We start from the raw sequence: 27250 nt of genomic DNA on the forward strand, positions 1-27250 counted from the left end.
GTCTTGCTGTTGTGCCTGTATTCCTGATCTAGTGTTTCTGACATGCCTGAATTTTGACCACGCTCCTGTTCTGCCATCCCTGACCTCTGCATTCAACCGACTACAATTCTGCCTTACACTTATCTGAACCTTGCTTCTGGATATATTGCCCTTGTTCACTCCTGCCACTAGATTCCATCTTTCACGGTATGAAGGTCTTATATACATACCTGGGTTTGACCCGGAGATTGCCAGGTGAGCTCTGTTCCTCCCGTTCCCCGGGTCAAGACCCGAATGCTTCCTTTAAATGGGGGTGTTTCCCACTGTCGTCAGCATGAACTCCCCCAACGCCAGCAGGAACGCCGCAACATCAGCGGGACCGCCCACTGACATTAGCGGAAACGCCCACTGACGTCAGTTTGCAGTCCTGGCCGCGTCCCGCAAGGGAAGGCTCCCGGTAGCCAGAGCCGAGAAGTTCCCAGGTATGCTTATATATGGGGCATAGAAATAAATTTCTACGGACTTAGTTTTGGCCCGTACCCATGGTGGCATTTACTTAAGAAGAAGGCTCGCATTTTCTCTGACAAAAAAGAAAACCTTACATATTAGCTTAGCCAGATAGAGTTAAAGGAATCAGGCAAATGGTGGTCATGCTACACTATATATTGAGATTTTTTATTTTCAGTATGTACTAACAAGTATGTTTTTCAGAAATGTTGAAATGAAAGTAGAGTGCAATTTTGGCCTCAGACTTCCGGTCCCTTTTGTAGATATACATCATGTTGAGTTGGGAGTGTCAGTTTTATGTATTCTCCAAAACTACAAGCTACGTAGTGCAGCTCTAACTGCTGACTGGTTAATGACTGTCATATAATTTGGGGAAGTAAAGTAATATGTGATGAGAATTTTAACCAAGGCACTACTTAAGTTTTGCAACTGCTAGCAGAAAAGTAAGTACTGTTAATCTATCTATAGTTTCAGCACACATGATTAATATTTTCAGATATTTTACGGAATTAATTGTTTTAGTGTATGTTTTCATTATGTTTAATGATTACCTCAATGTATATTTTACAATGATCTTAATTCACTGTTCAGTTTTTGTATCTAAATTATAGAATCATAAGATGTCATATTTCCTTCAAGCCATAAACATATTTGTGTAAGAGCTAGCTTCAGTTATTTATTCTCTGGATCTTGTTCAAAATGTATTAAGTCTGTAAAGGATTTGTTTGCTTATACTGATTTTCAGTTCTGTACATACAATAACATAAATATGTGTTGTGCTATAGCAACTTGCTATAGCAGTCGAAATAGCTGTTGTAATTTTGTTGAAATTGTGCTGTAAATTTGGAAATTTACCACATCCCACACCCATGTCATTCCGTTTAAGTTGTACTCAGTAAGTATATATATATATATATATATACATATATTAATTATTTATTTTTTTCAATTACCAAAGATAAATTAATTGAAAGTATTACAAATATATTATCATAGAAAACATAAAAACTTTACAAATTCTATCTATCTATCTATCTATCTATATACAAAATAACAAATAGCCCTGCACTCCTACCGAACCATAAGTATGGTGACAAATACTAGTTTCCCTAGTTTAAAAATGGTGCCTGGTGCTTGGATGTAAGCAAAATAACAATAATCAAATGATAATAAAGCCAGCACTCACGGTCTTCAATAGTACTTAGCTTTTATTGCAAGACCCTAAAATATCGACCTTTCAGTCCAACTTGTGGACTTTCATCAGGACAAGCTTTCTGGTTGTTACATTTCGGAAACCCCAAATGAAAAAGAAATGTTTGAGGCGATGGGATAATCTTTAATTTTAATGTTTTGTTGATTGCTTTAAATAAAATTTCTATGATTATCCCCACCTCCTCACACCTCCACCACATGTGAAATATTGTGCCCTCTTCCTTTTTTCACCTCCGGGGTTATGTACCATCTATCATAAACTTTGTAATATAGTTTGTGCGTACCGACACAATGTGAGAATTTTCTAATCTGGTTGCATGCCTGAAGCCAATCTTCTTTCAGGTAAATTCCACCCATATCTCTTTCCCATTTTTACTTGTTGGTTGAGGAAGCAACCGGCTTTAGGTTTTCTTTAAATATTACTACTCGATATATCAATTTAGATCTGTAATGATTTTTAAGGTAACCCTCCAGTAAAGAGAGGCTTAAAATTCCCACCGAGGTAAAGAGATCTTTGATTCTTGTATAGTTATAAAATTCAGTTGTCGGTATTTCCCATTACTTTCTAATCTGAGACCATGTTAAGAGAGTTTCTGTTCCGTATAAAACTGATATCTTGTTTTTATTAGCCTATTTCCATTTCCCTAGATTCAAATCTCTTACAGAAATTGTAAGGCTATCAACTGGGGGTGAAAGGAACAACCCTCTTCTAATTTCATATTCTTCTTTAACTTGTTCAAGATCTTTATAATATTGCTAATAATTGTGTTGCCACACTTTAGTTACATTATTATTTCATAATTTATCCAGATGATGTTACACGGCCATGGGACATTTATTACCTCCCTCTCCAGTTCGAACCGTGGCATATTATCATTCTTCGGCCTGTCCTATGCAAGGAAGTGGGCAAACATACAACTTCGTGTTCGTCGTCGTGGGGGGAAAAAATCTTCGTATTCCACGAATATTTGCCCGTTCCTGCGTTTGGTTCGGGCGAATATTCGTGTACATTGTTCGTGTTCGTTTTTTTTGATGTTTTTTGTAGGGGTTAATACGGGGTAAACGCAGTACGCACTACGCAGCAGCTTTGGCGCCAGGATTTTAAATGTCCGTATGAGCAACTCTATTGGTCGCCAGCAGGGGCCTCCTCTGACATCAACCAATGAAGTCTGCCATTTTTTTCCTGGTTTAAAGACTCGAAGCTTAATCAGTCCTTGGTCTTGTTTTAGATTGAGGATAATCATATGTAATACTCAGGTGTTCACATACTTTCGGTCATATAGCGTATGTTACTATAATGCCAGGGGTCTCTTACGGTGAAAGGTGAAATCTGGTGGCAGGAGACAGCTCACACACGCATGCAATAGGAACCAAACCTCACTGGAGATGGGAACAGTAAGTAGGAAGGTAAGCAAGTGCACAAGGGCAATATATCCAGAGAGGTACAGATAAGGGTAAGGCAGAATCATAGGAGGATAAGGAATACAGCAACAGACCAGGCACAGCAACAAGAAATGCTTAACACAATGGTCGCTCCACAATCTGGAAGCACTGATTCTGAGGAGGAGTGGGTTTATATAGGTTGTCAATTGACCTTTAGTTAAAGGAAGGGAAAGATGTTTAATGGTTACCGTGGTGATGCTGGACAACTGTGAGAGGTTGCGCCCCTGGCAACCATGTACATACACTAGGAGAACTCAGATGAGAAGTGATTTAAACAGTTTTATTTACATCCCCAGGAGATGGTGCATGTTTTGTGGACTTTTAATCTTGGTAAGAGCGCTTTAGGTGGTTGTGTCTGCCTATCAGGGCTTGGGTAAGCAGGTCAGGTAGGAGTCCAGTTGCAGGGGATATCAGAGGCTCAGTTTGTACCCTAATATACATCATTAACAGAACGAAGGTACAGACAGGCAAAATGAAACACAGCAGGCTGAACCTTAATATGAGATGGTCTGTATTGAAGAAACTGGCAAGACAGGTAAGTACAGGCTGTAAGACTCTTGACAGGGTTCTGTGGCTGGAATATTAACGCAGCAGGAACACGGATAGGGGACAGACACCCGGACACACGGCTGGAAGGTCCTCAGACAGGGAACTGGACACATGGCAGGGAGCCCTCAGGCAGGGCACACGGCAGGGAGCCCTCAGGCAGAGCAGATGTAGTCAGGCAGGCCAGGTCAGAACCAGAAGGACAGTATCAAACCCAAATCGGAATCCAGGAGGAGAGTCAGAACAAGCCAGGTCAATACGAGCAGTGGAAGAGCCAAATCAGGAACCAAAGAACAAAGTCAGAAGAAAAGCCAGGTGACAACGGGATAATCCAAAACAGAATATTGCCAGCAGGAGAACAGGGCCAGATAAACTGCAATGCAAAGGCCCTGAATCGAGGAGTAAGCAGGTATTTAAGGGGAGGGTTACACCCAGGTGAGCAGATGCAGCTGGTCAGGTCGTTAGCATACACGGTACTGTGTTCTGACAGGTGGCCTCTAGAGGCTACAGCAGATATGACACCTATACACAAATACAGAGTCTGGGCTAACAGGGTGGAATCCTCACACTGCCGTTGTGGGATTGGTGAGGTTGCGCCCGCCATCTTGTGTGTGGCAGGGTTTGGGTCCAGCATCTTTTCTCAGGCAGGACTGAAGGTGCCGCAGATGGTCAGTAAGGGGGTTTTATTACAGGCAGATGTGCCCCTGATGTCAAGGGGGACTCGATGGGATGTGAAGTATGACAGTTACACAGCATTTGTATTAAACTTGTGCATTCAGTTTCATACAAATGAAAATTGCCTGTTTCGTGCGTTCTTCAGAAGGGCGATCTCCGATGAAACTGACAAAAACAAACTGCAAAAATTTCTGAAAATTAATCATTCATGATTCCATTTGTGTAGCTGCCACCATTACAAGCCGTTTTGGCACCATTACAATCTGTTTTGTTGATGAGATAAAATGGGAGGGGCTGTGTATAGGAGGGTACATATCAATGACTGATAGGTAGAAGTAGTCGAAAAAACAAAGGAGGGGGTCTCATTGATGGGTCCAACAACCTGCGGGAGTTTTTCCTGGCCTATCAGCATTAACAAGGGGAAGGGATAAGCATTAGATGCATAAGTGTGCGTTCAGCATTTAAACTTGTCAGCAGCAGCAGTTAAAGACTGATGGGAGTTAGAGTGTGTGACAATTATCTTAACAGTGGCTGAGATTAATATTCACTGCTCACCTACAATACTGCAAATTAATCTATAGTTTATTTTAGTGCAGAAAATGTACTGTTGTAGGGTGAACTGGAGAAGCTTTATTGTACTACTGTAGTCTATTACATGGCGTGCAGCAGACATTTTTCCCCTTTTCCTGAGTGGCGTCGATTAGTTGATTAGTTGGCATTTATGGTGCTAGCCAAACCTGTAATTTGTGGACAAGTTATTTTTTTAATTATCTTTCTGTCATATCATCTTTCATTCTTTATTGATAAATAAATTTTGGTAACAATATAATATATATAATATATAATATTAGGAAAATATAGTCCTGCCCTGGGGGAACGTTCTTTTTTTAAAAAAATTCTATAATATTGTGGAAATTGAGTTCTGCTCTACGGTGTTGCATGTGTCTATCATCTGCCATTGTCTGCCTGCCCAGGCCCGTTTCAAAATTTCTATAACAAAAGGTGAGTCCAGAAGGTGTCAGGGGCCTCCTTCTTTGGGAATGCCCGCTCAATGTCATTCTCAATCAAAAAAGGCCCTGAATTGTGTCCGAGCCAAACGGCTGGGAAACAAAATCTTGTTGCCTGAAAATGAACTTATGTATTTGGATTCAAAAATGAGAAGGGACCCCAGTGAAACAAATTTAAACAAAGCAAAGAACTCAGAATTTAAAGGTTTTGTTCACTTATTCTTACTCTGTTTCACCCTTAAGCCCTCTCACACTATTATTCACACTCTGCTATGTTGTTTCGCAATGTTTCCCTTCCCATGAAATAGATTGAGATTCTAGGTGTGTCAGATTCTATTACTGATATCAGCTTGCCTGCCCCTTTTGCTATGCCTTAAATAATATTGACATATACCCAATAATACCTCTGTCTATTCACTAACTCATGTGGTTAGTCCAGTTAATTCAAGTGACCAAGTGACTTTTATACCTTTGCATGCACTGACATGACAACTAGCATATTCACTGAATTGTGTATTGTTCATGAGTGCCAGTGACTTTGTGAGATGCAGGTGAGGACATGCAAATGAACTGAAACTTATCTGATAGTAGAAAAGATGAGTGTAAACTAACATTCACCCCCTCTCTTTCCCTTCACACCAAACATGGTGGGGTGGAGGTAATAAGTTAACCAGGGGGTATAGTGTCCAAACAAAATCAAAATAATCCACTTCAAACCTAATCATTGTGCGGAAGCTCCCATTCAAGTCAGTGGGGCCCATAAAAGTCTATGGATGATTCACATTTTTTCCATTTTCATTGGGCTTCTTCTTTATTTAATATTTTTGTATGGCACTTTTCCATGGACCAGAATTGAGGATTGGTTTCTTGACAGATCATTTCTGAATGGTCTCTCAAAATCTAAATGATTTTTTAATATTCATATTTGAACACTACCCCTCCAAACCACAGAACAGGAATTGAGAGTTGCAGGATGACGACTGTGCCTCTTTAAAGGGGTTTTAGCATTTGAACCCCCCTCTCCACTGGGGCAAAGGGACATAGGTGTCCCAAAAAGGGTTTTAATTTTAACCATTACTGCACCAGGAAAAGGATGGGGTGAGGGGTAGGCACAGCTCAAGGTCAGTGCCTCCCATAGCACAGTTTCATATTTTACCCCTGCCCCCTTTTAAAGTACATTTCTTGTTTCCAGTTTTCTCAATAGACCTCTATGTGCATAGCAGTGTACTCTTTGGATCTTCCTGAGGCTTCAGGTATGATAATTAATTACTGAAGCTCCAGGTAGCAAAGTAGATTTTACCCCACTCCTTGCCCAGTTATGTGCACTTTTCTTCCATTTTCCGTTTGAAGATGGATTAGGCTTCCAGGCCAGCGTACTCATGAAATTCTTAGGTGTTTGCCGATTTAAAAATAAAAACTGGGTGTGAGGTGGTAACATGCCTTTCTCAGGATTTGTATGATTATTCATGGTGATTAGCTTAATCCTCACCTTAAGTGGTCTCCTTGGCAGCCTTTATCAGGGTTGGTTGAGGCACAGTAAAAGAACCTTGGTAAGTAAATTAATTACTTATTTGGGGTTTTATCACCTTTTCCCAAGACTTCAGCTTCATTGAGTTAAATGGGTATTAAAGAGTATCTCTCACTCACCAAAGCTTTTATTGGACAATGAACATATGTAGTGGTGTTTATCAATTTAAAAGTGGATATAGTTGGAAATACAAAAGTGTTAAAAACATACTTGTTTTGAAGGTAAGAGTTATTTAACACCATGAAACATGACATGTTCCAAAAGGCATTAGAACCAATTTATGTAATTCAACTTAGGAGCCGCAAATAATAGACTCGCTATATTTTTGTCTTTTAACTATAAATGTTATTTGTCAAATGCAATGCTGACTTTATTGGCCAATTGCATCCTTTTACATTGCTTATTCATCAAATGTCAATGCTTTTTTTCAGGTCACTTTCACAAAATAGCACAAATGATGGACAACCACACAGTGTGTCGTCTGCCTGCACATGTTGCATACAACATGCTAATCACAATCTACTCTGCAGTGTTTGTTGCAGGATCTGCTGGCATTGTAACAATGACCTTCATGCTTTGTAGGACAAACACACGTTCAGTGACTACAACGGCAGTTATTAACCTGTTGGTGGTGCACAGTGTATTCCTTCTCACTGTACCATTTCGGATTGCTTATTATATTCAAAAGAAATGGATCTTTGGATTTTACTTCTGTAAGGTGGTCAGTGCAATGATACATATTCATATGTATCTTTGCTGTGTGTTTTATGTGACAATACTGGGAATCCGATACATCAGCTTCTTCAAACATAAGGACAAAATTGAGTTCTACAGGACACTGCATTCTGTGGTGGCCAGTTCTGCTGTATGGATAGTTGTACTGGTTGTAATTTTGCCCTTGTTCTTTTGGCGGTATGGTGTAAATGGCAGCTATAATACAGAGGAATGTTTTCGTTTTGAAATGGAATTTGCCAATCATTATGTGGTCATCATGAACTACACTGCAACTGCAGTTATTATTACACTGGGTTGCAGCCTTCTGACTGTACAGATTGTTATAATTGTAAAAGTTGTGAGAAAACTACACAGCTCTGTTTTTTCTCATCAAGAATTCTGGGCTCAATTAAAAAGTCTATTCTTCATTTCAGTCATCATTATTTGTTTCTTTCCTTATCATTTGTTCAGGATCTACTACATAAATCATGCACAAGATTTCTTTATTTGCAATGAAATATTCCTGAGTATTACTGCCCTCTGCTGTTTGGATCTCATATCCTTTTCACTGAAAACCTACTTCCAGAAGGTATGCCAAAGCATGGCATGCATGTGTGTGTGTAAATGTAAATAAAAGGACATAATTTATGGACCTCAAATGATTAAATGTTGTTTTGTCATTGTTACACATTATTGTGTTACTGCCGTCGATGAAATACCCTTGTTCTGTTTTTTATGGTTTAGCATGTGATTATATAAATGTAAACAAGTTTAAATACAAAAAATAAAATTACTTAATATATAAGGTATAATAAGGTATCTTGCTAGAGTTACAACAAATTTTCTTTACTACATTTATGTATCCATGAACAGAACAACATATCAAATCAGGGAACTCTCTGGGGTTGACCTAGAGTCTCTATAGGTGAAGCCCTCCTTCCCTAGGTCAGTTTCTTATTTCTCCATACAAGGGAGGGTCATGGCCAGGGCCGGCCTTAGGGGTGTGCGACCTGTGCAGCTGCACAGGGCGCCATGGCAACAGGGGCGCCTGCCCAGGACTTAAATTAAAACATCGTTTTTTTTTCGTTTAGTTTTTTTTTTTACTTTATTTAAATCCTCCATGTTAAATAAAGTTTTTCTAACTTTATTTAACATGGAAGATGTTAAATAAAGTTAAAACAAAAAAAACCCCGATGCTTTAATTTAAGTCTCAGGCAGGGGCGCCGAGCGGTTTCTCGTGAAGTTTTCAGCAACCGCTCAGCGCCGTGACTCCGTCGCGGTGCCGGCATTTCATGCTGAGCACCGAAATATGATGTCATATTCCGGCGCTCAGCTGTAAACACGGGCACCGCGACGGAGTCATGGAGAGTGAGGGGCGTCGAGCGGTTGCTGAAAACTTCACGAGCAACCGCTTGGCGCCCCTACCTGGGACTTAAATTAAAGCATTGGGTTTTTTTTGTTGTTTTAACTTTATTTAACATCCAGAGCGGCAGAGCGAGAAGACGGACGCCTCCCGCTCCCACCGCAGGACTCAACATGGTAAGTAAGGATAATGAGAAGTTTTTATGTTGAGTCCCGGGATATGATGCCTTTTAAGGACACGCAGCGTTTAGCTAAGGGAAACCATGAAGGCTGTCATGACCGAGCACAGTCCTCCATAATGTTTATGGCACAGTGGGCGAGATCAGTGATCTCTTTTTTTAACCTGCCTGTTCAGCAGTAGTGCGATAGGGAGCCTGAATGCCCCCCTTGGGTCTGGTGCCCTAGTCCTATTTGACATAGGCCATAATATGCTGTTGCAGAAAAACATGTACCTGTGTTTATTCTATAGATTATGTGCAGTTTTAGAAAACAAGTGTAGCAAAGAGTATGAGTTTGAGAGAAAATCTGTACACATTCCACATAAATAAACATTCATTAACATACCCAAGTCTTGTTGTAATGTCAATTTGTGAGTGTTCTGGCCTACTTTACCCACACGAGGCCAGTATTTTAAAATAAAGACATTTAAATAAAGACACTTAGGACATACAGCCTAAGAACTGCAGTTCAAAAAATCTGTGGTCCAGTTCTTGTGCCATTGATTGTCTACTTGACTACCCAACTGAAATACATATCTGATGTAAGTTGAGGCCACAACACTCCTGCCCACTTTACTGAATAAATAATAAATACATATAGTATAGAATGTTAAATCTTCTAAAGCATAAAACGTCTGTAGATTAATATGTAAGTGTTGTAAGAAGAAATGCCTTTACTAGTCTTAAAGGAAAGACCTGACAATTTTTACTTATGAGTTGTCTCTGCAACATGTTATATTGTGTGAAACATTTTGCAGAACTGTGTGTCATTAGGATGGATGGGTGCTGGCAGTGTTTAATTCTGAACTATTTTGCTAGGGTAGAAAGCATTGGGAAGGCAGGAAGACCAATCCCTGTTTGCTCACAGGCAGAAGAAACCAGTGGCAAACTAGAAGTGAGGCATCCAGCATGGCACACAGAGACTGCAAGCTGAAGTGAAGTTAGGACTCTACATAAGGTAAGATGGAGGGGAGATGGGAGATACAAAGAGTAAGGTTGTGTGTATTGTGTCAGGGTGAGCAAGTGTATGTTAATGTATGGTGTTTGCTGATGTGTGTGGGTGTATAGTGTTGGCTGCCTGCCAAGATGCAGGTAGTAGTCAAAGGTAGAATATGTGAGTGATATTAGGGATATACATGACAGAATATAGGATCATTGATCCAAGGAGAAATCTTACTGCCAACATATATTACACATATTACACCGTGTCAAGATTTACACAACAAAATTTGCTGTCCCCTCAAAATAACTCAACACACAGCCATTAATGTCTAAACCTTGGCAACAAAAGTGAGTACAACCCTAAGTGGAAATGTCCAAATTGGGCCCAATTTCTTGCGGAGCATTGACTAATGTTTATGAAAAACTACAGTCCTAGTCTTCAAAGCGAAAGGCAAAGGAGGTTTTTTTTGGTTTTTATATACAAAAGTAAAGCAAATTATTGTCCGAAACATTTGAAAACAGGAATAAAATTCTCTCTCTCTAGTAACAGCGGGACTTTACTAGATCTGTTGTGAAGGAATACACAACTTGCAGACGTAAAAAAGGTTATACGAGAAGTGTACTGAATGTTCCATTAATTATAAGTCTCATTAAAAAAAACCAGACAAATGATGAGGGGAAATTAAAAGAAATGTCAGGAGAGAGAAAAAAAGGGAATAGAACAGGGGATCAAAGTCATGTGAGTTGGCCTAGTACAGGTCAGTTAAGGGCCTGACCTCATAAATGTACTGGATGAATGGGAAAGAAAATCCCACAGAAACACTTCAAAATCTTGTGGAAAGCCTTTCCAGGCTATATAGAGTGACATAGTGAGAGGTGTAGTTCTAAATGGTTTCTTGCCTGTATAGTGGGAAAGTACAGCCCCAAGGAGAATATAGTATACTATTTGCTATGCTTTCTTCTGTATATTTTGGGTTCCTGGGGTAGAGTATCTGGGTTCCGTGGGCCAGTTCGCCACCCACTAACAGGATGTCTGTGTACTGAAAATAGTCCATATTTTCTAAAGACTATGACTCGGGTACCTGGTAAATTGATTGGGGCCACCTGTGGCCTATTAGGGGCTATAAAGAGCAAGCTAAGCCTAGATGAGTCATTTGTGAGCATAGCAGGGGGATGACGCTGCCAGACTGCCTTTAAGACACTTGCATTTATTGAAAACAATTCAGAGGAGCCTCTCAATCCTGTCTTTCTTCACTGCTCAGTCTGCTAATCTCTGACATCATAGAAAGGGCATTACCTTTAAACTCTTGTAGTTTAAAAGGACCTCATTCCAATCACACCTATCACATAAAACATCTCACACCTACCAATCCTATTACACAAAATACCTCACAGCTAGAACTCGAAACACTTCAAACCCATCACACATAACTCCCATCACACGCGTCACAAAAAAACACTTCACTCAATAACAGTCACTACTGTGTATTAGGATCTCTAAGCGTTGCTGTTTCACATGGACGAAACATGTGGTCAGACTGCTGTGGTGTAACACATGGAGGAGAGGCTTTGGAAAAATGAAAGGTCTCTGTTTCTAGACAACTGTAGGAATTCAATAAAAGTTTAAACAAAGTTTTTAAGAGACATGGAGCGCAAAATGGCAGATAACTTTATTTTACTTCTCTCCACATGATGCAGCACTTATCTGGGGATATCTTAAGCGGTCCCCTGGGGAACCTTTAAAACATAAGCATACCAAGACGAATAAAAAATTATCTGTGGTTGAACATTCCCCCACAAGTTGAATTGTTAAGCATGTCACACTTGGCACTGAAAAGGTCCCCGGTGTCAAGGGACCTCATCGAGTGCAAATAAATCTAAACTGAATTAAGCGTAATTTAATTTTGGCTGGTATCTAAAGTGAATCCAATTCTTGTGTATATACTGAAGGATTATCATCATCTCCACACAACCTTATTTTAGAGTAAGAACCATTACCGTACTTACTGCAGGTATTAAACACGCATGTCTATATACCTACAAATTTTTGCCTGACACTGATTATTGTCACTTATTAAATACATGTAAACAACAGAATTCAGCCTAAAGTACACTTATGATGTAATGTTAAACACAGGTTACAAGACTAATCATATATACTCTAGTTTTTAACAAACATACCAGGCATGGTTTGCTAATTAATCAGATATGGGTGGGTTGAGGCGAGATGAAAAATCTCATGTCACCATATCAAGCTGTCATTATGGACAGACCCTGGTGAGTTTTCTCCTGAAAGAAGGGCTGAGGTTGTCATTCAAAATGCACAGTTATTAAGATGAGATGAAATGTTTCAACTCACCATAACTGATTGTTGAGCTCGCTCTAAGATTAAGGCTAGGTTTCCACTTGTTTTTTTTTAGCTAAAAACACCCATAAAAACGCCAATAGCGCCACCTGGCGTTTTTTTAGTGAAAAAACGCAGCAGCCAGATGTTAGCTGTTCTTCAATAGGAAATCGCAGAATGCCATATCCACTTGGCGTTTTTTTGTTTGGCGTTTTTTCAGTCCTCTTTGGCGTTTTTCTGCTTTTTTGGGCTCTGTGTTTTTCAAAATCGCAGCATGTTGACACTCTGGCGTTTTTTGCAAGGAAATCTTGGCGTTTTTCTCCAATAGAAGTCTATGGGAGAGAAAAAACGCCATGAAAAAGCCATGTGGGTTTATTGCCTTGGCGTTTTTTATGGCGTTTTTTCCACAGTTACAATGCAGAGGATGGACCCAGTATCTGTGTGTCCTACGAGAAATAGGCTGGAAACAAACAGTTTCACACAAAACAAAGTTCATATTGAATTCTACACCATTTGGAACAAACATGCCATTACAAACAAACATACGCGACACATCAACTGGATCCTGCGTGCCAAAAGCAACAGCAAACAATTTGCACCATCATTTGGGGCCAATCTTCCTAGAGGAGCAGACATTCGGAATAAAGCATGCCTTACAAACCACAGAAAAGTGACAAAAGGGTCCGCCGGGGCGTTTAAGTAGAACTCTACCAAGTAAATGACATCAGGGGGCAGATACTTGCCATTTATCCTAATCCCTTTTAGCTGGGTGAAACTTCTAACTTGTAAAGGCTGGAAAAACTGCCTAAGGTCAAAAAAAGCAATTTCCACAGAAAGGCTAAAACGCCAGAAAAAACTGCAGAAAAAAACGCCAAAACGCAGGAAAATGCAGTGGCAGTTTTCTTGGCGTTTTTCATCAAGAAAAAAAACGCAGGACAAAAACCCAAGTGGAAACCTAGCCTTAGCTGGGTGAAACTTCTAACTTGTAAAGGCTGGAAAAACTGCCTAAGGTCAAAAAAAGCAATTTCCACAGAAAGGCTAAAACGCCAGAATAAACTCCAGAAAAAAACGCCAAAACGCAGAAAAATGCAGTGGCAGTTTTCTTGGCGTTTTTCATCAAGAAAAAAAACGCAGGACAAAAACCCAAGTGGAAACCTAGCCTAAAGATGTCTTTATATTGTAATACAAACCAAAACTATGGTTCATAGTAGTTTTAGGCTAGGTTTCCACTTGTTTTTTTTTTGCTAAAAACGCCCATAAAAACGCCAATAGCGCCACCTGGCTTTTTTTAGTGAAAAAACGTTGCAGCCAGATGTTAGCTGTTCTTCAATAGGAAATCGCAGAATGCCATATCCACTTGGCGTTTTTTTGTTTGGCGTTTTTTCAGTCCTCTTTGGCGTTTTTCTGCTTTTTTGGGCTCTGTGGCAGTTTTTCAAAATCGCAGCATGTTGACACTCTGGCGTTTTTCTCCAATAGAAGTCTATGGGAGAGAAAAAACGCCATGAAAAAGCCATGTGGGTTTATTGCCTTGGCGTTTTTTATGGCGTTTTTTCCACAGTTACAATGCAGAGGATGGACCCAGTATCTGTGCGTCCTACGAGAAATAGGCTGGAAACAAACAGTTTCACACAAAACAAAGTTCATATTGAATTCTACACCATTTGGAACAAACATGCCATTACAAACAAACATACGCGACGCATCAACTGGATCCTGCGTGCCAAAAGCAACAGCAAACAATTTGCACCATCATTTGGGGCCAATCTTCCTAGAGGAGCAGACATTCGGAATAAAGCAGGCCTTACAAACCACAGAAAAGTGACAAAAGGGTCCGCCGGGGCGTTTAAGTAGAACTCTACCAAGTAAATGACATCAGGGGGCAGATACTTGCCATTTATCCTAATCCCTTTTTTAGCTGGGTGAAACTTCTAACTTGTAAAGGCTGGAAAAACTGCCTAAGGTCAAAAAAAGCAATTTCCACAGAAAGGCTAAAACGCCAGAAAAAACTCCAGAAAAAAACGCCAAAACGCAGAAAAATGCAGTGGCAGTTTTCTTGGCGTTTTTCATCAAGAAAAAAAAACGCAGGACAAAAACCCAAGTGGAAACCTAGCCGAACTGAGGACTGAAAAAACGCCGAACAGAAAAACGCCAAGTGGATATGGCATTCTGCGATTTCCTATTGAAGAACAGCTAACATCTGGCCCCAGCGTTTTTTCACTAAAAAAACGCTGTGTGGCTTAATTGGCGTTTTTAGCAAAAAAACAAGTGGAAACCTAGCCTTATATATACACACATATATATATATATATACATACATACATATACAGTATATATCATTGCAAAGTAAAGTGCAGTAATTCAAAAGTACATGGAAGATACATGAGAGTATCCAAATGGTAGGTTTTAAGAATAATATTCTGCCACTGATCCCAGCTAACGACCCTCATCATGCTATGTAAATGTCTTTTGCTTGAAAAGATTTGCAGCTCATGCCCGTTTATCTTTCTGGTCCTTTTTGGTTTTAATGCTCTTTTTTGTATTTGCAGGGGCAGGGTTGGCTTGTTTTGAGCTTGGTTTTGGGGGACCACTGCGCCCCGAGCGACTTATACTTTTCGTCTTCTGTTGAGCTGTTCTAACTTGATGTTCTTGCAATGTCTGTTCCCACCTCTAAAAAATATAATGTTACAAACATCACAGATTTTAAATACAAGTTTATAACTAAAATTGTAGACCTAGCTTCATTTTCTAAATGATGTATTAACCAATAGAATGGGAGGCAGGGAACCCAGTAGCATGTTCTAAGCATGATTCTTCATATATACTCATCATAATTATGCCAAAACAAAGGAATATGGGAAGGTAAGCATGTTTAGCCTATGTCTAATGATGGTCAGGGGAACCCACAGGATCCTAGTCTAGCTGTACAATGGACTTTGGGAACTGGGCCACATATTTGTTCTCTCCACATGCCACAAAACATAGGGCGGAAGGGTAAACAGCATCCTGCCCAATTAAATATTAGAAAAATGGTAACAGAATTTTCTGGAACTGTTAGTAAAAATACATTTGGTTTGGAGGCAAAATAAAAAAAACAGTGACTATAGCATTGTTCCAGCTTATCAGCAATTTGAGGAGAGGGTAATGAATACCCATATTTCTGATCTTTTTGATCTTTATACAAAATAAATCAGGTCACGTTGAGACAAGGTAAACCGTTGTCATATTTCTAGTCTTAATTCATTTGGAGTTTGTCTCACAAAAGTTACTTAATTGCAAACTCACAAGAATGTAATATTTAGGGAATTGACTAAAGAGAATTCATAGCGGTAGACTTGATCTTCCATCACATAATCAAATGATTTATTATGTAAATTTAAAAGAATGTTATCTCACATTCAAGCATATGAGGACTGTGTCAACATGGCTATTGCCTTGTTTAACTGGTTTTATGTCAAAAAGAAAATGGTAAATAACTGTCCTATTGAGTATGAGAACTCTTTTGTAGTGGACCAACATTCCAAGTAGTAATATGATAGATATATAGAAACATATAAGCAATCAGGTCCTATGGTCAGAAGCGTAAAACCATTGATATATGTATCAATGTAACATCAACTTGCTTAATTTCAATGTACATCTCATGAACATTAACCATTATATGTGTAAGGACTGCTTATGCTTTAAAGGGCTATTACAGGTATTCAATTACTTTGTTTTACTATCTATTTACTATAGGAGAAAATGGCAATGACAGGTTATATTGTTTATCAAATGCTTTTAGTACCTTGAACCTTTTGTTTAACTGGTCTTTCCACTTTTCAACCAAACAGCCATCAAGAAGCATCATCCTGGGGGTGAGAGAGAATATCGGTTTAATAATGTATGCATTATAAACTATATTTAAATATGAGTTCATATCTGCATTTAAATAATGACTATAATGACAAATCCAACCCAGACATTAAGTTATGCAAAATGTAGGAATGAGAAGAAGGCAGAAACATATGCATTTAAGTATTAAACAGGTTTTTACAGGAATAGTATCCCTTAACATATGCGGAGGACACTGCTTCCATTAGGGCCTTTGTTACTATAAGACTTTATACCAAGTGGTTGCAAGTTTTTGAAATTTAAATATATTTGGCTACAAAAAGTGAATTACAATAAATTTAAGATATTAGTCGTCAGCTCAGCATTAGAATCTGAGGTATATGGACAGGCCAAACACCTCAATAATTTGGATCAAGGTTTCTCCTAAAATGGCCAATGAGAACCTTTCCTACTCCTATTCCTAAAAATATCAAAAAATTAATTCTTACCGTGAGCGCCATTGGTAACACATAATAAGAACATCTTGATTGGGCAACAGATGGGGACATTGACAAGATGAGTTGGTAATGAGAGGCACCTGAGACCTTGGGATGATAGTTGAAGACTTGAGGGTCTCTTTCACTTCGACCAGCGTAGTTATCTCGTTGCAATTGCTTCTTGTGACACTTTTGACTTTTGCATGGATTACTGGGAATTGCAAGTCAAGTGACATTACAAATTGCACATATATTTCATTTGTTTGGATCATGCAAAATTCAAATGAATTAAATTATTTTTTAAAGCTCTCTTCTCTGTTTAAAATCAATGAGGTATGCTTCCATTTTCATGGCTTGACTCATCAACACATCAACTTCTGCTTATGTTAGAATTATTGTTTCCTAGCTTAAGTCTTGCATTATTAGTTAGTTAATTACAGGCCATTTTTGGTACTTTACATTCTATAAAAATGATAGACACCCCCCTTTGCCACTACCAGAACTCTAAGAAGGGCTGAGCCAAGACTGTTATTCTTTTTCATACCTCATTTACCAAACCCAGTACATATATCCAATGGAAAAACTGTTGACTCGTGCGAAAACTCTATAGACTCCCTAAAGAGAGCTGAATGCCTTTATAGTAAAGATGAATATACATGAAAGCTCTAAACATTAGAATAAAGAAGGTATATGGTTAATCCAATGAGAAATCCCATCAGGTCAAGGACTCCCTTTTCTCACCTGAAGCAAAATTAAACCTTAAGCTTGTTTTATTTTGTCTTTTGGATCAAAAGAAGAAACTGGATGTATTGAAATTGATGGTCTCATGTCATCCTCAATGTAACTATGGAAATTAATAATGAACATTTTCTTTTTGATTCATATCTGTCTAAGCAGAGGGAAATGACTTACCATAGCTATAGTTTTTGGTGAGGTACATTGTTAACGAAGGTTTAATGGTTTTGCACTTGCATCGTTCTGGTAAGAAATAATGAAAAACACATGGCTAAGGTGTCAAACTCAAAATAAGCATAATTAAAAATTAGAACACAATATACCTGAAAATAATATTGCTATTTTAGTATTGTATGTAGGTTTTTTTTTATCAAAACTACTAATGAGTCTGATTTTCAGCCAATTAAATGAACTGACTAATGCAAAGCTAAAGACAGTCTGACAATGAATGTACCGGCATGTGCTATCTTATAAAGACATCACACTGAAACCTGAAAGTTCCTTCTAAGTTCACATACTTAAAATAGGATTTTATTTCCTAAAACTCAGTCTGGTTCCAGATAACACTACTTCCGTGGAGGTGCATGAGGTGACCCATTACATGGTACAAGAAAGGTCAGTGGTAGATTACTCATTGGGCATGCTAGGCATGTGCCTAAAGGCCTTATGCACTAATGGATAATTTAGTAGCACAAAACTAGGATATTGCAGCTGGGAGCTCTGAAGAGTCACATGATGTAACTCCACATTACAAGTGTGGAGTGTGTGAGGGTTTAAGGATATTAAGGCAGTACTGAATTAAGCATGCTGCTCGTCCATCTAAATATGAGAAACATCTCAAAGGGACAGTTTGAAAGTTATTGACGTATAATATGATCCCATAAAAATGTTATATCAAACAATGTGTTAAGATATAGGTAAGCATTGTAAACTGTCTGGGCTGTGTGCAGTGGCGTCGCTACAGGGGGACAAGGGGGGGCAATTGCCCCCCCTAGGTTATTCCTTGCCCCCCCTGTTGCCCCCCCACCGAATTTGTAACCACCCAGGACAGTCCTTGACTGTTGCTAACGGCACCATGCCGTCACTAGCACTATCTTACCTTGATGGATCCATCACCACCTACCCCGGCGATCTTCCCCTCACACTGAAGGGCATCACCGGGGCCACCCGATCTGCCCGGTGACGTCTCGCGCAATGACGCGATGACGTCACCGCGCAACTTTATTAACAACTGACAATTGTCAGTTAAAGAGGCATGGGGGCATGCTGCTTAGATGCCTGTATCTCAGGCATCTAAGCAGCTACATACCCCCAACATATACCACCTTTCCAATGGTATATAGATTGTAAAAAAAGAATACAAAATATTAAGTTAAAAAAAAATACAAATGTAAAAAAAATGATTTGGGGGTCTCTAAAGGCAGATAAAAAAAAGATCAAAATTGCCCCAAATTAAATTATTTAAACATAAAGTAGTTTAACTTTAAAAAAAAAAAAAAAAAATAGTTCAAGTATTCTAGCTAAATGATCACTGTGGTAGCCAATGTTACCACAGCGATCATATAGCTATAAAAAGGCACATTCCCTTTTTAAAAATGGCCGATACTAATTTTTAATCCTATGATCCCTTTGATCATGGGGTTAAATTTAGCCAACGGTAAAGGGGGGCAGTTTTTGAAATACTGCAAAACTTATTTTTGCTGTAAAAGTGGTTTTTTCTTCTCCCTTTACCATCATTTCTTTGGGATTGTAAGGGGAAAGAATGGTGTGTGCTACTGTGAGTAAATGTATGGAAAGAATGGCGTGCTTCTGTGAGTGAATGGAGATATGAAAGGCGTGTGAATGATCAGTAATTAGGGTTGAAGCCTTGACGTGGCATTACTGCTCACGTAGGAAGTTAAATTATGGCACAAAAAGTACACATTTGCAAAAACGACATCCCTTGGCGCATCAAATGAGGGGCTGCATGTGTTTCTAGTACAAACCTGGAGTGCGCAAGACACAAATGAACATGTCGTTATGGTTAGAAAAAACATATTTTCAAGCCAAAGCGACATATTCCATCATTATTTGTGCACTCAACTTTTGTCCTAGAAATACATGTAGCCCCTCATTTGAAGCTCCAAGGGGTATAGTTTCTTAAAATGGATGAATTGTCTGAATGAGGGAGAGCATGAGTTAATATGTGGATGAATTGTCTGAATGAGGGAGAGCATGAGTTAATGTGATTGTGTGTATCATAGATGTATAATTGTGGAAGGGCAAAGATGGCACTAGCAGGATGTTTGAGCCTTGGGGAACAGGATGGCACAGGCAGGGTGTATATGGGACAAAGATGGCAAATCGTATGTGTGTTATCTGGGTGCTGGCCAGGTTCTATGTGGGCAGCGTGGTTGGGGTGTGCAACCTGTGATCTATCCCTGTAATTTAGGGGGTTTTAAATATACCTTTAATGTCGTGTTTTTATGTGAATTCCAATTGATCTGTACCTGCAAAGCTTGGTTTGTGTGTTCTTCTGTAGATCCATATCTGCTATGCTATGTTTCCATACATTATTTATGTATACCTGCAAATACAGGGTTTGTATGTCTTGTTCAGTTGATTAATACCTGCAATGCTGTTTCCATGTATTTATTTGATCTATACCTGCAATGCTACATTTCATATAGTATTATTGTATACCTGCAAATACAGGATTTGTATGTCTGATTCTGTTTATTTGATATATACCTTCAGTGCTAACAAAAGTATCATTCCATAGCACATTACTTTTGGCAATATATATATATATATATATATATATATATATATATGTGTGTGTGTTTTTTCAGTGGTATGATTTAATGGTGGACATTATTAATGCCCCCCCAGTTTGACTGTGGTATCTTGTGTGCCCCCCCTATATATTGTTTCTAGAGTCGCCACTGGCTGTGTGACACCAAATAGATGTCCTCCTGAAAGCAGAGAAAAACATATTGCTTAATGTTTTTTTTGTACTCCCTGTACTAGTGAACATATCAGCTGGTTTTTTTCCCCGAAGATTTGGTTTTAGTATGGGTGTAAGCTTTTACCTGCATCATGGGCTGGTCTATAGGCTGGTCACTGTGTCAGCAACCAGATATAGCTTACAGTGGAGTTAGTGTCAATTTCAGAGACATAAAGGACTAATGTTATAATTCTCTGAATTCTAATGCTTTCAAAAGGCTAATCCAATTTCCAAGTTAGAATATGCTGGTGTTTTGGCATAGGTCACAGAAGAGAAACAGAACTTTGATCTTTGTACTACCTGCCACATTCAAAGTTATTGGCCAGTGTTTGATAACACTAACTAGACATGTTGTTCTTTTTGTGCATTTATTTATCTGTATTCCAAAAGCAATAGAAATAGAAAACATGCTTATATAAGTACCATGCATGTCCATATGTACCACATTATACATTTTGTGATTTAAAAGAAAATAAAGTAAATAATCACAAAACCTGGCTGATCATAAAATGGTCTGTGTTACCATAAATATCTATAGATCAAAAGATTTCATGCTTCCCAACATTTCAGGTGTCCAAATCAGGTGTGGAGGGGCAAGACAAACACTAGAAGTGCCAAGGGCTGGAGACATGGTCACCTGCTTACCATTCGCCTTTTGGCAGGGGGGTGCAGGCACGGTGCCAGAGCTGGCCTGGCCTACCAAGAGAGTTCCTGGTTGGGATATGGCAGTGTATGTGCATGTATGGGCAGGTGTGTGTAAGGGCAGGCTTGTATGAGGGCAATGTAAGTGTGTATGTATGGGCAGGCATGTGTAAGGGCAGTGTATGTCTATATGTGTATGTATGGGTGTGCAGCTGTAGCCTTACAATCAGATCGACACAGACATAGTGGATGGTGGAGTGGTCCATGGGGGTGCAATTATTCTGCCCTGGGTGACCATAACTCTGGTTACACCACTGATGAGATGTACTCATAACCTTATTGTGACTTTGCGGCCTGGCATGCAAATGAACTATCTCACAAATGCAAATAAACTAACTTATTAAAGGAAAAACTTTTGCAAGCCAAACCACCACAAAAGGCACTTGGACAACTATTTAAAACTTTCTTCTTTCACTTGATCTAAACATATGTGTGCAAATCTGTAAGTACATGTATCCCCATGCATTACAGTTAAAGCCACAACAATATGTATGTAAATACCACTGAATAGCCACTATCGTACACAAGTAAATTGTTGTGCAAACAGTTTCACAATTAAAAATACATTTTCGACTTTACCTATGTTTAAACTTTTGCAGTGATTCATTCGTGGTCTGTCTGGGACTATGACATCTTGTGTAAACTCCATCCACTTTATATCTAAAAGTAACAAGAAACCATTTGCCAATGAAAATAGCTGAGCCATGCCAAGCACACCAGGAGTAACTTGAGTCTTTAAATACACCTCTTGAACTGGACATGATGATTCCTCTACAGCTGCAATATAAATACTTTTAGTAATCTTAAGTAAATCGTTCTTATGAACCTTTATTTATGCTGGCTGCGTTATGCATAGTGTTATATTAAGTTTTATTTCAAATAAAATAAAAAATGCTTACTAATCTTTTCAACGTTGAGGAGTGCGGCAAATGCATCCTTTGGGTGCCCTTTTGGATTTGTAAAGTTAACTAGCTCTACCCATTGTGCTTGGTGCATTATATATATATATATATATATATATATATATATATATATATATATATACACATTCCCTAGCATATAAATGTATTATTTTTTGTTTTACTTTTGATGTGAATCAAAGAGTAAGTAATATGTCAGGATACATGGGGACTATTGTCTATGAACATGACAGGACTAAACAGGACTAAACAGGCTTATGTTGTGACTAGTACATCAAAATAACATTTTGTCTTTCTTTCCTTTTCTCTTTCTTTCTTTCTTTCTTTCTTTCTCTCTCTCTCTATAAGAAGTTATCCATTTTTAACTCACTGGCTCGATTTTAACTCTTGAAGAGTCCGTCAACAAGCCAGAGTCCAGCTAGTTATACCACTTTGCAACTGATGATGTACCAGGTAAAGAACGTACCTGGTATTTAATTAGTTAAAATCGCTCCCATGTCACTGAGATTAATGTCATTGCTGAGAGGTCAGTCTACAACCCATTCCCTGCATTTCTGAGCATGTTCTCAAATGCATGGTTAACGTCATATGACAAAAGCAAAGCTTGGAATCACTCCCTTTGTCTCAGTTGTCTGCCTTTCTCATGCTCTCTCTGATTGTGAGCTGGACAGAGAAAGTTAATGAATATTTTTTGGTATTGTTTTCCCATTTATACTAGCAGTGTATAATTTATGTACCTGTAAGAACAATACTGTTTAATATGACATGGCAAAAACACAAAAAATTTTCTGGTCATGTACTGTAAGATTTGTTTGCCATAGTCCTTCAGGGGTTCCACTCTTAGCATTTTGACCCTCACAAGCATCCATACAGACTTTTATGGACAGCTTGGCTCAGTGTGTGCTTGTATAGCCAAACCATGCCTGATGTTGGGCCACACCCTGGCTCACATCAGCCAGCTCATCACCCCTATGCAAGTTTTCCTTGCAGGTGAATGTATAGTGAATCGATAAATTAAAATGGCAATCCACCCTTTTTGGTAAATAAGCATGACATTTTGTTCATCGCATGTTCATGAAAAGATTTAATACAGTTAACAATTAAATAATAGTCATAAAATAAAAATCTGAGGCAGAGGGGATAAAGACCTCAATAAGGGGACTTGCATTGGCAAAAGATGTTCAGTAACACCATTCTAGAAGTAGCAACACAGCAATACTGGTCTTTCCAGAGTTATTAAAACAATTCCATAACAAGACATTTTTTTTCTAATTCACTTTCTCAAATGTCCAAATTAAACAGAATGGATTTTTGTTTCAAATAACTTTCTTTTTTAGCTTGTTAATTTGTTTGCACAGGTGCGAGATGATCATACACCAGGAACGTTAGAAAAAAAAATGCAATTGAAGAAAAAAGGAACTGAAATTCTGTAACTCAGCCCAACTGTCATTAAAGTTTATGAGTACGAATTGCTATTCTATGAAAATACATCCTATATTAATTCCTAACTCTACACAAAAAAAGCAGTACTTACAATACCTGTACCTTGTTTTTGGCCACAATAGCGCCTTGGGGTTTTTAGAATTTATACAGAATACTGTTATTTCTGCTTATTATACTAGATTCTGTAATGAAGAAATAATTTCGCAGCATCACTGGTTTAGGATGATGAGAGTCTAAATTCAATAATATTACCCTCATTACTGATTATTTGACATCATAGGTTAAAATAACTATATTTTCTCACCTTCAGGAACATCTGTGACTATGGCTTCAGGAGAGATGCAGACTCCACGGTCATAGACTGGCAGGTCATCACATGCCAGGTTCTCCGGCCAGCTATGGTTGTACCTCTTCATAATGGGCTCACAGCCATCTTTGGCTCTTTGGCACACCGACTTGCAAGGCTTGATGGGGTCGTGTAGGAACTCCAAGGTGCAGATAGGTGCATACATGGAACACAGGTAGAAGCTCAGCACTGGACTGCAGCTGGTGTCCACCAGCTCCTGGTACTGCTCAATGGCTAGGATAGCATTCTCCTGAGTGCTATGGTGCAGGTGGTTTGGCATCCTGGTTATATTCCAGGGCATATCTTTACACATGGGGATTCTGACAGTCTCACAGGGAGCTGAGTAGACTCCCATCTCAGCCCATACACAGAGGACAGCAAAAACCACAAACATCATAGCAATGCAGTAAGGTCTTCTGGTCTCCTTCAAACTAGCACACTGTCTTAATATCCCTTAACAGGAAGACTAATCAGGTTGACTCTGGCAGGTTACTTAAAAAAAAAAAAATCAAAAGCAACTTGCTGAGAATGAAAACAGCAAAGTTTAAGCCCTTCCCTTGCACTTTCATAGAATTCAGGCAGAGAAACTTCCCCTTCCAGCTTCCCAAGATAAGCATTGAAAAATACTACTACTTCTTTTATACTGGATTCTCAAGTGACGTGCACTGCATCCATTTCTTATATGACTGCATAATTCATGTATGCCCCATGCCTCACCCCCTCTTTTGTCAGACAGGGTTACAACACCCCCAGTGGGAAATCACCACAATCCATTTAATTTCCAAGTTAAATTACAGCCTCCCTTTTTACATCAACGGAATATGGAAAAAAAAGAAGGAAATGTCTCTCCCACCTGTTCAAGTTTTGGAGATCTCAGGTCAGTATAAAAAAAAAATGAAGGAAAAAAAATCCAGAATCATGATTTAGCCAAGTTCATGTTGCCATGTAAGGGATCTGAAAGCTTTGACTTAACCTCTACACGTTTTAAAGTACATAAAGTGCTCCATTCTCTGTATAACCACAAGAGGGAATATATGTTCCTCTGATCTAGCTTTACTTAATTGTGCTGCACTACTGTGTGAGACTGTCAGTGTATAATGTAATACTGTATACATCTGTTCTGCGGGTAGGGGTTTTCATATGGACTTGAAGTGCTTTAAAGTGTTACAGTAAAGAGGAAATAAAGTGAAAACAATCAAAAATACATTTTAATACTATGTATCTATTTTGAGGTTTTTTTAATTGTACCAATCAACAACATACAGCAATAGCATGACTAACCCTAGACAGCACTTAGTTGACAAGTATTGCCCAGAGTAAAAAACAAACAAAAATACATAGAAATCTTAATATATGCACCCCAGAAGAGTGAAGGGAAAAGATGTATGATAGAACTATTCAAATATGTAAATAGATTAAATAAAGTCCAAGAGAGAAGCACTTTTAATAAAAAGAGGATTGCCTTAGCTTACAGGCAGTTAGAGGGTAAGAAAATTACAGTATATTTTACAGAAAGGGTATTAGATATATGGAAGCATAAAAGCTTGGGATATATATATAAACCAGTAAGGTGGTTGTGATGTCATTCCTCTGCTCATTCCCACATAACTTGGGGGGCCTACATATGATGTATACTTGTAAGTGTCATGTTATAGGGACACCATTATGTCTAACTAAAGGGACACGCTATAATGCCTTTCATGGTTGAGTGTCCCCTTTCATTTTTTCGTGTGTGCGCCTTAAAAATGCAAGCAAAGATTCATGCCTCGTTCCTCACGCCAGCTCCTAGGCTTGGCTGAGATGTGCTCACATTTCTCCTGCTAAGCTATAGCGCCTGTACTTCTGACTTCTGTCAAGCCTGCCTAGTCATCCCCATGCCTGCCTCAAGAGAGTTGGATTACTGGCAGGAGAACGGGGCCAAGGAGATGCATTACTCTGGAGCTGCAGCTTTTCCTAAAGATAAGTGATTTTTTTTCTACAGGTCAATGCATGTTATACTACTTACAGGGTCATTTAATGTAATGTATTCTTCATAGGTGCATGGGGCATTTGAGTGTCTTTTTAATGTTGTCACAATGTTGTGAAATAGTGCAACCAATTTCACATAAATAAACTTACTGGCTTCCAAGCTGGTGGAGGAGGGTACAGCCACGAGGTTATTCCATCTGTTGACAAGCAAGTATGTGCAGGAGGGGGGCACTAGAAGTAGGCACTATAGAAACAACTTGAAATCATAGGCTGCCCTTCAGTCAAAATTGTTATTTTAATAGGCAGTCAGTACCATAAAATGCGCTTCAATACTTCTGGTCGCTATATGTGATTTATGGATGCTATATGATGGACCTCAATTGTATCTTAAAATTATTGGCCATACTGTTCATTTTTACAGAGCATATATTCTTTATTGGCTTACTAAGAAGGTAACTGGTCAGTAATCCTTCTTCAAAGCTCGGTTTATATACGTGATGAAGGCAGACATTTGTGCAATAATTCAAACCAGCTGCTTGGCTTGATGACTGCCTTTGCCCTATATAACATCAATCATTCACAAGCAATTCTGCAAATGACAAGCAAGGGTGATATTTCCTGAAAGCATTAAGAGAGTTAGCTTCCAAAACTGACGGGTTCCACACAAGTATCGTATACAAAAAGTTATTTTGAATACACTTACACAGAGCCATAACTAGGTCTCTCAGCGCTTAAAGCAGGCTTGAGGGTTCTGCCTAATGTTGATGTCACATCTGCTTTGGGATGACGAAAGAAGCAGGGACTTTGCAGTTGGGCAGTTCAAGGGGTGCCTGGTGCAGCTACCCATCTTGCCCCATGGAAGTTAGATTATTTTTTTTTTCTGAACAAGATCCCCCAAAATGAACCTTTATATTTCAACCACATTTCTTTTGTGGTCCTTTTTCACTCATCATAGTAAATGTAACATTCCAAGCTGTTAAATGTCCCCATGTATTTTCACCCCCTTCATAATCTTAATTTTAGATTTATGGGGGAAAATGTCTTTTGAAGCAGTCGGAAAGAAAATTTTTTTTACATGTTACCATTTTTTTTACTTATTTTATTTTATTTTTTCATATTTTTTTTTTGTTTTCATTTATCTTACTAATCACATAGTGATTAGAAAGCTGGGCTCCAATGACTTGCATGGTTGAATGCAGTATATGGAGCCAGAGTTCTCAGGAGGGTCTGGAGAGACCCTCATCAAAACTTTTTCAACTCTTATTTTTTGAAAACTATAGCTATCGAGGCATTTCAGCATCACCATTAAAGTTTAGGAGGTGATCGTTGATTGCCTCCTAAACTCTTTTTAAACGGGCGTCTGCCG

The 27250-nt window shown here is 38.8% G+C and overlaps 2 protein-coding genes across 2 annotated transcripts; one reads left to right on the top strand and one right to left on the bottom strand.

Annotated features, from left to right (window-relative positions):
* The first annotated feature begins 3645 nt into the window (after positions 1–3645).
* Positions 3646–9472, top strand: LOC149300694 (putative G protein-coupled receptor 141). Its single transcript, XM_089484757.1, has 3 exons — positions 3646–3676; positions 7329–8200; positions 9443–9472. The coding sequence occupies exons 1-3, from the start codon at positions 3646–3648 to the stop codon at positions 9470–9472; spliced, it is 933 nt and encodes a 310-aa protein (XP_089340883.1).
* Positions 9473–14964: 5492 nt separating this feature from the next.
* LOC149300695 (secreted frizzled-related protein 4-like) lies at positions 14965–24271 on the bottom strand. Its single transcript, XM_089484758.1, has 6 exons — positions 23875–24271; positions 21787–21867; positions 17697–17762; positions 16797–16995; positions 16262–16325; positions 14965–15144 (listed from the first exon to the last, which is right to left on the bottom strand). Exons 1-6 carry the CDS (start codon positions 24269–24271, stop codon positions 14965–14967), a joined length of 987 nt encoding a protein of 328 aa, XP_089340884.1.
* Positions 24272–27250: the final 2979 nt, after the last annotated feature.

This window comes from Sceloporus occidentalis, unplaced genomic scaffold (assembly GCF_023333645.1).
Source record: "Sceloporus occidentalis isolate IW3139 unplaced genomic scaffold, rSceOcc1.0.p SCAF_23, whole genome shotgun sequence".
Taxonomy (NCBI): domain Eukaryota; kingdom Metazoa; phylum Chordata; class Lepidosauria; order Squamata; family Phrynosomatidae; genus Sceloporus; species Sceloporus occidentalis.

What these genes read in the sequence shown, in the direction of transcription:
- LOC149300695 (XM_089484758.1), bottom strand. Translation starts at nt 24,271, where the DNA reads ATGGGAGTCTACTCAGCTCCCTGTGAGACTGTCAGAATCCCCATGTGT. An exon ending in AGTCACAGATGTTCCTGAAG is followed by an intron (nt 21,868 to 23,874) that starts GTGAGAAAATAT and finishes TGTTACTTTTAG; the next exon opens with ATATAAAGTGGATGGAGTTT. An exon ending in CACCAAAAACTATAGCTATG is followed by an intron (nt 16,996 to 17,696) that starts GTAAGTCATTTC and finishes TGCAATTCCCAG; the next exon opens with TAATCCATGCAAAAGTCAAA.
- LOC149300694 (XM_089484757.1), top strand. Translation starts at nt 3,646, where the DNA reads ATGGTCTGTATTGAAGAAACTGGCAAGACAG. An exon ending in TGAAGAAACTGGCAAGACAG is followed by an intron (nt 3,677 to 7,328) that starts GTAAGTACAGGC and finishes GCTTTTTTTCAG; the next exon opens with GTCACTTTCACAAAATAGCA. An exon ending in TGAAAACCTACTTCCAGAAG is followed by an intron (nt 8,201 to 9,442) that starts GTATGCCAAAGC and finishes TTTATTCTATAG; the next exon opens with ATTATGTGCAGTTTTAGAAA.